A 13,028-nucleotide genomic window follows, 5' to 3' on the forward strand; every position below is an offset into this window, starting at 1 on the left:
ATTTCGCGCCCTGCACAAAGCACGCGGCAACGACTCCACCGAAAGGAAGAGCGAAAACTTACATTGTCCCACTTCTTCCATTTGGTTTTAGGTGCAGCTCCAGCATTTCCCCAGGGCTGCAGGTTTGGCTGAGAGGGGTTTTTACTGGAGGAGTTTTTAGGGGCCGGTGCTGCCCGGGGCGAGCCGGGGGCGGTTCCTTCGGGGGGCGATTCCCGGCTGCTCCTCCCCGCCGGGGAGTGCCCGGCTCTGGCTGCTGGAGGCGGTGCCTGCAGAGGGATCAGAGGGGAATCCCGTGTTCCTCGGGGCTGTGCTGCTCCCCGAGCAGAGGAGCAGCAGCTGCAGCCCCGCTACCTGGAGCTGCCGGTCCAGGATGAGCTCCGTGACGCGGCTGAGGATTTGGTCCTGGCTCAGGCCCACGGCGGCGTTCCCGTTCCTCCTCTGCACCTCCTTGATCAAGGCCATGAGGTCTGAGCTGGAGGGACAGGAGAAGGCAGGATCAGGGCTGGCCCCCGCATCTCAGCTTTTCCCAGGAACTGCTCCCAGTGACTGTCAGTGACCAGGACAAAAGCCCTGAACAATCATCAGAATCATGGAATGGGCTGGGAGAGCTCTGAAAGCCCATCCCATCCTTCCACTGTCCAACCTGGCCTGGGGCACTGCCAGGGAGCCAGGGGCAGCCACAGCTGCTCTGGGAATTCCATTCCAGCCCCTGCCCACCCTGCCAGGGAACAATTCCTGATTCCCAAGCTCCCATCCAGCCCTGCCCCCTGGCAGTTTAAACCCCTTCCCCGTGTCCTGTCCCTGCAGCCCTGATCAGAACAAAATCCCTTCTTTGCACTTCCTCCCTGGCTGCTCAGACCTCGTCCCACAGCGCTCCTTCACGCCAGTACCTGCTGTGGTTTGGGAACACACTCTGGAGCTGGTCAAAAACATTTCCAATTCCCTTTGGGAGCTTTTTGTTGACTGGAATTCCAGGAGGCCTGGGCTGCAGCGCTGGGGGATCCTGGCTGGGCTGGGAGTCGCCTCCAGAAGCCCCCGACGGGAGGGGTGCTGAGAGCTGAGTGGAATGTGATCCCTCTGGAGCTTTGGGAAGCGTTTTCCCAGCTGCAGAAGGAGCCTCAGAGGCGGCAGGCGCTGCCTTGGCTCCGCTCTGCGCCTGCAGTGAAGGCTGGGCCGGAGCTTTTCCGTCAGAACTCGCGGAAAACGCCGGAAGGGCACCGGGAAGTGCAGACGCCGAGGCGCAGGTGACAACGGCGGGGTCACACATGGGGGTTCTGCCCGGTGTCGTCTAGGAAACAAACAAAAAAAAACCCATTTCCCAGGGAAAGCAGCGACCACAGCAAATTCAGGAGCACGAGCAGGGTGGATCTGAGAGGTTCTGTCGTGCCCAGGATCTCAGAGGTGACATCAGCTTATCTAAAAAACTCCCTCACTTCAGGGCAGGTGCCTTCAGCTCGTGATGATTTCTCTCCTAAAAGGTCACTCTGGTGTTAGTGCAGGGAAAATGGGTTCTAAAGGCACAGCAAGAGGCACAGAAGTCGCTCTTTCCCACTAAATTGGTGGTGATTAAGTTGTCTCCATATTCTGTCAATAATAAATACAAAGGACAGACCTGAAAATAAAGTGGGGAATTATGCAGGAGAGTGGGAGTGGAACGTGCAGAAGCCTAGAAAAAGGGTAATATAAATAAGAAATAATATTAAAATAATAAAAAGCAATAATAAATCAGACCAGAGCCCTGAATCTAAATTACACCCAGAAAAACAAAAAAAACCCAAAAACCACTAACCAAGCTTTTCAACAGAGAAAAAAACAAAATTAAAAAGAACCAATCCGAAGGGTCAGGACAAACTGCTTTGATTTGAGTGGGTTTGAACTGCTTGGAATTGCTGGAGCTGCTGGGCCATGAGAAAATCAATCGCTGTGGCCAGGATTTCTGGGGCTCTGTGCTCCACCTCCCTCCTGCCGGGAGCTGAGGCTGGTGTTCGCAGCCAGTGCCACACGGTGGTGCAGGAATTCCTTCAGGGAAGTTCCCCCACGGAAAGAAAGGGGGCTCAGAACTTGGGAAGAGCTGCCCAGGGAGCTCGGCAGTGCCCATCCCTGCAGGTGGCACCTGGAGGTGGCACTCAGGGTGACAAGGTGGGCACAGGGCACAGCTGGCACTGCCTGGGCTGGGAGGGATTTGCCAGCCTCAGGAATTCTGGAATTCTGCATAATGGGGCTTCTCCCACTGGATTTTGGGGCTGTTCAATGTGGAGAATCTCAAGGAGGCTCCAAAGCCCCTTCCAGTGCCAGGAGAGCTGGAGCTGGACTTGGGACAAGGACAGAGGGACAGGACACAGGGAATGGCTCCCAGTGCCAGAGGGCAGGGCTGGATGGGAGATTGGGAATCAGGAATTGTTCCCTGGCAGGGTGGGGATGGGCTGGGATGGAATTCCCGAGCAGCTGTGGCTGCCCCTGGATCCCTGGCAGTGCCCAAGGCCAGGCTGGACACTGGGGCTGGGAGCAGTGGAAGGTGTCAGGGTTGGAACTGGGAGATCTTTAAGGTCCCTTCCAACCCAAACCACCCTGGAATCCCAGGATTTTGGTGCTACAGGAAGCCTACACTGGATAAAAACCATCAGTGGGTCATTCCCAACCTCCAACAGCCCGGAGCCAGGCGCCCTGACCGTGCCCAGCTCCATCTCCATCCCTCTGGAGCACCCATCCACGCCCTGGCTGCAGGGAGAGCTGGCACTTGGCTGTGTCCCAGGCTGCACATTCCAGCTCTCCCTGACACCTCCCAGCACTGCCCGAGGGCTGGAATTGCTGGGGGAGGTGGGATACTCACAACAAAGCCCTGAGGAGAAGGAAAATCCACAATTTCCACTTTGCTCAGGCAGTCCCGGGCACCGTTTCTCACCAGCTCCATTTTTGCTTCGTACTCGGCCTGCAGAAGGAGAACCCAACCATCAGCATCGACCCAAGCTCCCTCCTCATTAAAAATCACATTTTACAGCTGAACTTCCCTGAGTTTCCTGGGTTTTTGGGGGGGGTTTTCTTTTGCTTTTTTTAAGGAGTTCCCTGGATTTCTAAAAGTCCCCAACAAATGAAAAACCGACTTGTGAATGTGGGACCCAATTCTGAAGCAAGGGCAGATTTTTGCCTTTGAAAAAGTGAATATATCCACTATAAATTACCAGCCTGGACTCCAAAGTGTCTCTTTTTGTATTTAAAAAAAAAAAAATCCCCCCTCAGCATTTGGAGGACAAGCTACTGGTGTTTAAAAAAAAATAAAATCCAAATGTAATGTCACTTAATGCTTTCAAATTTCCCAAGTTCCACCGAGAAGCTTGTGGAGAGAAATGAAGTTTTTTACCTCGACTTTCTCCAGTTGTTTCTTGACATTTGAAATAAATATCTCCCAGGAATCAATCTGAGACTTCAACACGGGAGCTGCTGAAGCTGAGCTGCTGGAATATCGAGGATTTACAGTTAAATTCCAACATTCCCGTCACTTGGAAGACCAGTGGTGTTGTCCCAACAGTTCCTCCCTCAATTAATCCCAGTTAAAGTTTTCAAGGGATTTCAGGGAAAAATCAGTTCCACTGCAGCCCTTTTCCAGGGATACTGGGCAGGAATAACTGCAATTATTATTATTATTATTATTACCCAGATAAATTTGATTTTCCCAGCTCAGAAAGACACAAGGATAAGGATGAGGGTCAATTTCCAGCCGAGTTTTGTTTGGGGCAGTATTATTTGCCCTCAGCTCCGTGCGCTTTTATGTTACTGTTGTAATATTTTGTATAAATATCATACATTCAATATAACTGCAGAAGATAAAAATCGGTATTTTGATGTAATTATAGAACATAAAATAAATATGATCTAGTGGGAACTCGCAGTACCTGCTCACTGCTTTCAGCATCCTGAGATTCCCTTCTGCCTTGGCAATGCTGCCCGTGAGCTTCCAGATCTCTGTTTCCTTCCAGGTCTGGAGCACTGAGATCTGTGGGAAAAACAAACAAACAAACAAAAAAAAAAAACCAAATAAAACCCTCAAACCAAAACAAACACCCCCAAAAAGCCCAAAGCAAACCAAACAAACGACAAAAAGAGAGTTTAAAAAACCAAACAATCAAGAAAGAGAGGGATAAAACCTTGAAGAGATCTGAACAAGAGTTTGAGGATACAAAGCCCCTGCACTGAGGGATTTCCATCCCTGGCACTTCCAATATTTAATCAACATTTTTGGGATCGTTTCCCCACCTCCAATCAGCACAACCCCAGCTCTAACAGAAAGTTTTTAAGGATTTTTTTTTGTTTGTTTTGGTTGTACCTCTGCTTTAACAGCTCTTTTCTCACACTCCTGGCTGTCACTTTGACTCTTTTTTATCAGCTCTTCCAATTTGCCTTTCTCGTTAGCAAATTTATTACTGTGAAAGAAAAGAAAGAAAGGAAATCTTCGAGTACCATTCACAGCAGAGCAGTATTTAAAATTTATGCCATTTCAGGGTGTTTTTACAGCTACTCAGTGTCATGTAATCAAGGGAAACGTGTGAGAGGATGGTTTTCTTTATTCTAAATATTCATATTTACTCGTGGCAAGGAAATTAATAACTATCTTAGAGTAAGAAATATGGGAAAAGGCTTCTTTTCCTTTCAGCCTTTACCCAGAGTGAAGCAGAAAAATGTAAATATTGCTGAAGGGGCCGTGAGCTTTACCTGGTCTCCAGAAATGTATTTAAACACGCATTATATTGCTTTTCCTTGTCATCAACAGTCTTCAAATACCTACAGGAACGAAACATTCATTAAGCTCCTTGTGGAAAAGGTTTCTTGGCAAATATGGAACTGTATCCTCTGTGTCCATCAGGATTAATTTGCAGGTTTTAGATCCTTTTTAATCCCAGAGGAATTATGGAATTTCCAGCCCTGGAAGTGTCCAAGGCCAGGCGCAACCAAATGGTCTTTAAGGTGCACCCCGACCCAAACTGTTCAGGGATTCTATTCCAAATAAATTTCAATTTATTGCTAATAAAGCAGTAATTAATATAGAAAAGAGGCTGGTGATTTTTCAGGAGAGATTTGGCCCGAACTACTTAAAACTAAAGATAAGACAAAGGCATTCAAGGACCAAAGTCTGGGCTCTGCAAACTGAGGAGGGACATTCAATTCCAGCAGGAACTGTCAAATCTGATTACAATTATCGCTCCCTCAGCTTCATCACTTATCTAAACGCTATTTTAGATGTTTACCTGTAATCTGCCAAAAAAATTCAAAACAAGGAAGTGGCCTTAGTTCATATTCCAGCTTAACACTGGGAGAAAATGTCAGGCTGCTTTCACAGCCAAGGATTAAATTTCCTTGAAGACTTCTGACGCCTTTAGACTGTCAGAAAGAGGGGATGTAAACCCATTTCCAGCTCTACCTCTCATTGGTGTCGGAGTGTTTTTTAGCTGTGGCCCTCAGTGCTTTCAAGTTCTCGCGATTTTCTTTCTTCTCCTGCTGCCATTTCTTCATCTGCGCGTCCGAGTCTTGGTGGAACCAATCCAGCTCATTCTGGGACACCTGAAAGTGGAAAAGAAGAAAAAAAAAAAAACAAACCTGAAAAATGTGGCTAATTCCAATAAAAGCTGGAGCAGACTGAGGCTGTTTGTGATCATCAGGGAATCCTGGAACGGTTTGGGTGGGAAGGACACGGCCTTGGGTTGCAGTGCAGGCTGTGACCAGCAGTTTTTGTGTTCTGTCACCAGCTGTTAAACCAGGGCTATTTTTCATTTTCCTGGAAAAGAGCTGTTATCCCTATTCCCGTATCTTTGCCTGAGAGCCCCTTAATTTCAAAATGCCAGTAATTCAGAGGGAGGGGGTTACATTCTGCATCCCAAGGGAGGCTCCAGCTTTCCAAAACCAAGACAGCTCCCACCACGCCAGGCTGCTCCTGGCCTTGGACACCTGCAGGGATTCCACCACCTCTGATCCATGGGGAAAAAAAAGCTTTACCTCAGTCTCTTCAATGCTTTTTTTCAGGAGCTCCTCTGCAGCACTGATGTCCTCCAAGCTCCTGCTCTGTAGCTGCTCGAATTTCTCCTCTGCTTCCCTGAGCTGCTCTGTCAGCACCCGGTGCTCCTTCTCCATGCGGAGGATATCGCCCTGAGAAATAACCAGTGCCAAAAATCAGTTCCATTTACACCCGACACCAGCCCAAAGGTCACATCGTCTCACTTTTATCTCCTGGCACGGACAAAAACCTGCCCTTAACACAGCCCTGAAGTGTCTCCGTGCCCAAATGGAGTACTGAAATCCAGGTCTTGAGAGGAAATACCTCCAACGTTCAACATCTGAACAGCTCAGAGCAAAGCTCTCAGAACAAAAAACTGCAGAGCAAAGCTGGAAAATCATCTCCTTGTGGGGCTGGGTGATGTTTCCAATAACATCACAGGAAACAAAACCAGCCAAACAACCCAAAATACAAAATATCTGTTAAAACTTGGTGTTTTCAGAGAACCTTTCAGTGCTTCACTCTTCAGTTTTTGGGCGTTCCTTTATTTAACCTCCTTCATGAGAAAGTAAACCAGGATGCAGGGAACTTACTTTTTGATTTTCAAATGGATGGAAAGGCAAAGTATTGGTTTCCCTATCAGCAACATCCTGATTTACCTAGAACACAAAAAAAAAAAAAAAATTAAGATATGATTAAAAAATCTCCTCAGTTCATAGATGAGCTGTTCTGGCTTGCAGCTTTTGTACCTCACCAAGGGTTTTACAAATCCAAACTAATCCAGGGCTATAAATGATGTAGGAAAAAATTGTGGAGGTGTTTTAGAAAGGGATTTTTTTCTTTCCCTGATTTCATTGCCCACCAGCAATTTCAGGGAATTCTGTGAGTCTTTAAACAAAACCATGCTCTAAATACCTGAAAAATGCAGATTTGTAGGAATTGTCTCACTCTCTGTCAGGGAGTGAGAAGGTCACCCCTGAGATTCCTCCACAAATCCAAATCCTCCAATGTTGTGGAAGTGAAAATAAATCCCTGAACTCATCACAAAAGGGAAAAAAAAAATGACACAGCAGGACTTTTGTGTCTCTTTTAGAGACTTCAACTCTAAAGAGAAGATGAAACCCATGTGCAGCAGCTCCCTCTGTGAATACCAAGGAAAAAGAGCTGCAAAAACTTCAGGCACCACAAAATTCAGTGAGCATCTCCGAAAAATTACAGAAAAAAATGCGCAAACGCGGAAAGTGGCAACTGAAACGGAAGTTCTCAGGAACCATGGAATGGTTTGGGTTGGAAGGATCTTGAACATCACCCAGTGCCAGCCCTGGATGGGCAGGGACACCTTCCACCGTGCCAGGCTGCTCCAACCCGGCCTTGGGCGCTGCCAGGGATCCAGGGGCAGCCACAGCCGCTCTGGGAATTCCAGCCCAGCCCCTCCCCGCCCTCCCAGGGAAGGATTTTTCCCCAACATTCCACCTAAATTTATCGTTTTTCCACTTTGAGGCCATTCCCTGTGTCCTGTCCCTGCAGCCCTTGGGAATTGTCTCTCTCCAGCTTTCCTGGGGCTCCTTCAGACCCTGAGCTCAGCCCAAAGCTTCTCCTGGCCAGGCTGAACAATGCCAGCTCTGCCAGCCTTTGCTCCCAGCAGAGCTGCTCCATCCCTCTGCTCCTCCTGTTCCCTGCCCACCCTCACCTGGACAGCCGCCATCCTCGTGTGAGCGTTCCCGTCCGTCCCGGCTTTCTCCCTCCTTCCTTTCTCCCTGGCAGCCGTTTCCCCGGAGCCATCGGGAGGAGCAGGACGCTCCCGCTCCGAGCCGCCCCGCCAGCCCCAAAGGCCTTCGCGGCCCTGCCCCTCGGGCGGCACCGAACCCCCGGGGCCGAATCTCCCGGCCCGAGGAGCCGCGGGGTCGGCGTAGAGCGCGGCGGGCACCACGGGCAGGATCCCGTACTGGTAACCCCAGGAGCTCTGCGGCAGGAGCACGGCCGGCTCCAAGGCCTTCAGCGGCACGGCGGCGCCGAGTTCCAGAACGTTCCCGGCCGCGCAGGGAGCGGGGAAGGGGCAGGGGAAATACTGCGGGGTCTCGTAAGCTGTCAGATCGGGCAGCGACGACGGAGGGGGTGGCAGAGAGTACGACAGAGGCTTGAACTCCTCGGCGTAGGGGTTCAAGGGCGGGTTGCTGCGGCAGGAATCCCTCTGGAGCTGCCCGGCTGCGTCGCTCTCCGTTTTATCCTCCGGCCGGCTCCCGCTGGGATTCCCTTCGAAAAGGGCCGAGTGCTTCCTCAGGCCGATCAGGTTATCCAGCAGAATGAAGCGAAGGGATTTCAGCAGGAAGGGCTCCAGCCCGCCCGCCTCCTCCACCACCTTCCGCGTCTCCGCCGGGAAATTTTCGTACTCCCCGATTAGTAATTTATTATTAATCTCCAGAGGGCCGTGTTCTTCCAAGATCTGAGAGAAATAACTTTAAAAAAAAAGGAAGAATTGGTATAATTAAAGTTTGTTTTTAATCCCAAAACTGGTATTTCACAAACGTTAATCCATTCCTTCGCGGCCGTAAGGATTCCAATTAACACCAGAAATCGTTCAAATCATGAAGCAAAAATCCACCCCCCTCCCCGAAGCTGCTGAGTACAGAAATCGATACTCACTCATATAAATTCTCACAGATTGGATCTGGATTATTATTATTATTATTATTCATATAACCGTTACTATTGGAAACATTATAGAGAGCTTCGAATTCCTCCAGCTGCTCCTGGAGATATTCAGGGATTACGAAGGGTTCATTTGGATAATCTCTGTACCTTAAAAATCAGAAAAATTAAAAAAAAATGAAATTAAAGTTAAGCCAGCCTTGGGGTTTTTAAAGGATTCTTCTCCAGCGATCTGGAGTTTGGGCAAGGAAAGCAGAATCAAATACTCACAAATTATTTTGTTCTTCTATAAATATCTTCTCCTCTTCTCGTGACGCTGTACTAACTCCACTGGATAATACTAAAATAGACTAATTAAAAAGAGATTTCTTTTAGTTTTTTCACCTCACAAAAGCTCATGTCAAATAATCCACTGCAAAGACCAGGAGTAACTTATTTACACTGAATTTTGTTCTCGAAATTCACTGTATGTTCATCATGAACTGCAAAATCTCCCCTGTAAAATTACCAGTGCTAAGCCACAGCAAGAAAATTCTTAATTAAAAGTTATTAAAAAAGAAATCGGGATATTTAGCCCCAAATCTCTCCTTTTTTTTTTTTTTTTTTACCAACTTCATCAAAATTTAATACAACTTTCTTTTTAATTTGAGGCTGTAACAAATTTTCCACAAGCAGGAGTTATCCCTAATTCCTGGTTATTATTGTCCACACCATTAGACACATCTCAGCTGTCTTCATTTTTATTATCTAATAATTTAGAAATGCACAGGTAAATGCACCTATGTCAGAAAAACGAATCCTGAGGGGAAAATCTGAAGTTTACTCTCGAAATCCTAGAAAAAAATGATAAAAAGGTGAGGGCATGAGGCTGGACCTGAGGTTTTCAAAAAAGCCAAATCCTCCAAGAGGCAGCAGAAAATCCGGGCAGAATAATATTCCAAGAAAAATCTAGAAAATCGTGAATAATTAATAACAGTCCTGAGCATGAAATGGAAATTTTTGCATTTACAAAACCAGCTCCTATCCATCTGGAAGCCAGAAATTCTAAAAAAAAAAAATCCCATTTTTAGGTGGGTTTTTAATGGGAAATAAGTGGCATCTGCTCGGTAATATCTGCTTTAGCAGCTTCCAAAGTTACTGACCTTTGAATCTTTCCAATTTTTCTTCCTGTTTTTGTTTTTAACTTTGATTTCATTATTCTGAAAGAGAAAATAAAAATGGAAGGCAGAGGATTGGCAAACGTCGCTTCAGACAAAAGATGGAGGAACTGAAATTTTGAGTTAATTTTTCAACAGGATTGGGATCACACAGGGACAGAGTAATTACAGGGGTTTTTACCACTGAAATCAAAGCAGTTCCACTGTGCTGCTTTTCATTTCATCCTTGGATTTCCCCAATTCATGAAATGAAAAAAAAAGGCAAAAAAAAAAAATCCTGCATTTTATCTACGCTCACATTTAAAATTTTGGATTTTATTCATGCGTGCATTAAAAATTTATTAGTGTCTGCATTAATGAACTAAATGAACTAAAGCTTTCTTCTGAATCGAAAGTAAATCTTGGATTTCTAAAGGTCAATTTAACTGCAGACAAGAATTGCCTCAAACACAGAATTAACTGAAATACAAAATCTGTTTCTGCCGACTGGGATGGATTTTAATGAAGACACCGGTCAAAAAGCGATTCAGAATGAGGCCCGCTTGAGAAATTATTATTAAATAATTCAAATATCCAATAATTTAAGAGAAGGGAACTAAAACAAGAGATTAAATCTCTAAGTCTGAAGGACGAGGCTGCAAAATATTTCCTTTTCCGAAACAGCAAGAAGTTCTTTCCGAGCTGAGGCCAGACAGAAAGGAAGTTCACTTACTGATAAATTTTCATTTCCCTGCTTCTTTAATATAATGGTTGGGTCATCTGTTGAAAAGGATAAAAGTCATAGTGATTGATGGAAATAACAATATTTCACTTCATTTACGATTTAACTGCGAAATCACGGGAATTATTGCTCTAATCCTTCATCCAACCAAATCCACTCCGAAACTGCAGCCGCACAACTTTTAACGTTAAAAAAACCCAATTTTTATTGGGATGTCTGATCCCTTTGCCTACTCACCCATTTTATCAAAGAATTCATCTAAAGCTTGATGGAGGCCTGGAAAATCTTCTCTGTTTTCTTCTAAAAGCCATATAAAACAACGGGATTTCTCTAGGGGAGGGGCGAGGAAATAATCACAGATTTCTTGCTTTTCACTATCAGCTGCCACACAATCAAATTTATTGCCGTATTTCCGGTTCCACAGCGGGGTTAAAATAGAGAGGTCAAGCTCTTGCAGGACTTGGCCATATTGAAGGAGGAAGTTTTTTGTCGCTGTCAGACCTGAAAAGAGACGGAGAAATGCCAATATTCCGTGCCAGCTTTAAATCTGCGGCGCTTCAAACGCGACATCCCCCCTTTCAAAGGGGTCTAGAAATTAAATGTACAGGCGACGTGAGAGCTCTGGCGCCTTGGAAATGCAAATAAAACAAAAACGAGGAACGGGGCTGACAGAAATTCAACTCTCACCAATTATTATCTGTACAATAATAACGATGAGATTTGGATCTAAGAATTCTTGGGAGGATGTGGATGTGAGAAGAGCAAAAATGAAGAAGCCCAAAATTCCAGCTTTTCTTTTTTCTTTCAGTTATAAACCCAACAGCAAACTTCAGGGCACCGAACATGAAATTATTTCCAAGTCTAATGGCAAAACACCACTGCTGGAATTTTGGAGGCAACGGATCACTGTTATTAAGGCTCCAAAACCAGATTATTTTATAAATATCAGCATTTCAGCCCACTCTGCAACTTTGGGATGATTTAAAAACCGTTCCAATTTCTCTTTTTCCTGCATGGCCAAACCCACGCAGAGCCCCTGGCTCCCCCAGGTTTGTTTTTTCTCTCTGGAAATCAGGGAAAGGACGAAGAGGAGGAGCTTTAAAAGAAGCAAAGCAGGAAATAAGAGGATTTTAGAGCAGAGAAGAGGAAGCGGAGAAAGCAGAGCTGTGTGCCGCTGCACAGAACCCACCCAGGTTATCCAGGTGTCTCAGCCACTTGTGCACTTTGGGATCCACCTCTCCCAGCTGGCTCAGCACGTGCAGGAACGCCCTGGTCCGCACTCGGGATCTGGCCTGGATTAAGGAGCTCAGGAGCTGCTCCAGCACCTCCTGGGACGAGCTCATTTGGGAACAGGAGGTGAAATCGTCCTCTCTGATCACTCCCCACTCCAATAATTCCTTTAATAACTCGGCAGCGTCAGCGACGGCGGCTTTGATCTGCTCGCGGTTGCGCTGGAGGTGCTGCAGGACCTGGTCCCCAGCGCACAGATCCTGGCCACAGCCTGGAAAATTAAAAAGCAAGGAGTTAAAAAAGGCACAAAAACCCCAACAGGATTTCACGTCCTTGCAACAAGCCAAACCGAGTGAAAAGCACAGGTAGTTTGGATTTAAGCGGTGTTTCTGATTATTCGCTTTACACTGACAAGTTCAGGATTTAAGTAATTATTTTTGCCGTACGTCCTGACCATTATGAATTTGATCCAACATCGATTGAATTTTTTTAAAAAATTTTATTTCGAATCAAATTTTAACTGAATTTTATTTCATTTTATTTATAAATAAAACCTATGGTTTTATTATAAACCTCTGCCCAGGTTTTAGGATGAAGTCACAGCGTCACAGTGACCCGCAGTGGCTCCAAGGATCACAACTAAAGGCGAGCCAGAGGAAAGGAGAGAGCAAAGATTTAAAACAAAGCAAGCAGGAAATAAATGAAAGCGATTTTAGCAATCCACAGGGAAGCCAAAATCTCCCAAATTTTCGTTGAGCAGGGAACAGGCGCCCAGAGAACCCCAAGCAAGGGATTAAAAAAAAATACACCCAGAGCATTTAACAGGGAATCCTAGGAAATTATACATTAATTACATCCCAAGTTGATAATTCAGATTAAAAAATAACTTTTCCAACATCCCCCCCTTTTTCCTTTGCCCTGAGAAGCCGCAGGGGAAATTCCCAGCTCTGGGAGACGTGGAGCATCCAACATCCAGCAAGGCAAAAGCTGAAGCTTGAAATGCCTACAAAGCCACAGACTGAAATATTTTTATTTTCCCCAATCATCTGGAATGGACTTTTCAGGTCACTGCAGGTAGGAGATCAATCTGTCTTATTTCAGGTGGTTTTTTTTTTCTCTAACAGTGCCCCAAGGTGCTTTTGTCCTGAAATCCCTTCTCAATGGGTTCCCTCAGAGCTGGAGCCTTTTTCCCCTCTCCAGGCTGATTCTGCAGGAACCAGCCAAGGACAAAAAAAAAAAAATAAAAAAAATCAAGGTTTTCTACAAGGAATAAAACCACACAATAACC

The 13,028-nt window shown here is 46.0% G+C and overlaps 1 protein-coding gene across 1 annotated transcript in view; it reads right to left on the reverse strand.

Annotated features, from left to right (window-relative positions):
- The window catches only part of TTC3 (tetratricopeptide repeat domain 3), a 39,174-nt gene that overhangs the window by 1,882 nt on the left and 24,264 nt on the right, over positions 1-13,028 (reverse strand). The window contains exons 22-39 of the mRNA XM_040055283.1: positions 11,700-12,011; positions 10,748-11,011; positions 10,502-10,548; positions 9,775-9,831; positions 8,903-8,982; positions 8,627-8,782; positions 7,674-8,439; positions 6,577-6,642; positions 5,986-6,135; positions 5,414-5,553; positions 4,708-4,776; positions 4,322-4,418; positions 3,891-3,991; positions 3,359-3,452; positions 2,831-2,929; positions 891-1,288; positions 352-472; positions 63-266 (exon numbers count right to left, since the gene is read on the reverse strand). Coding sequence (XP_039911217.1) covers positions 63-266; positions 352-472; positions 891-1,288; positions 2,831-2,929; positions 3,359-3,452; positions 3,891-3,991; positions 4,322-4,418; positions 4,708-4,776; positions 5,414-5,553; positions 5,986-6,135; positions 6,577-6,642; positions 7,674-8,439; positions 8,627-8,782; positions 8,903-8,982; positions 9,775-9,831; positions 10,502-10,548; positions 10,748-11,011; positions 11,700-12,011 — 3,221 coding nt within the window. The remainder of the gene's footprint in view (positions 1-62; positions 267-351; positions 473-890; positions 1,289-2,830; positions 2,930-3,358; positions 3,453-3,890; positions 3,992-4,321; positions 4,419-4,707; positions 4,777-5,413; positions 5,554-5,985; positions 6,136-6,576; positions 6,643-7,673; positions 8,440-8,626; positions 8,783-8,902; positions 8,983-9,774; positions 9,832-10,501; positions 10,549-10,747; positions 11,012-11,699; positions 12,012-13,028) is intronic.

This window comes from Hirundo rustica, chromosome 2 (assembly GCF_015227805.2).
Source record: "Hirundo rustica isolate bHirRus1 chromosome 2, bHirRus1.pri.v3, whole genome shotgun sequence".
NCBI lineage: Eukaryota > Metazoa > Chordata > Aves > Passeriformes > Hirundinidae > Hirundo > Hirundo rustica.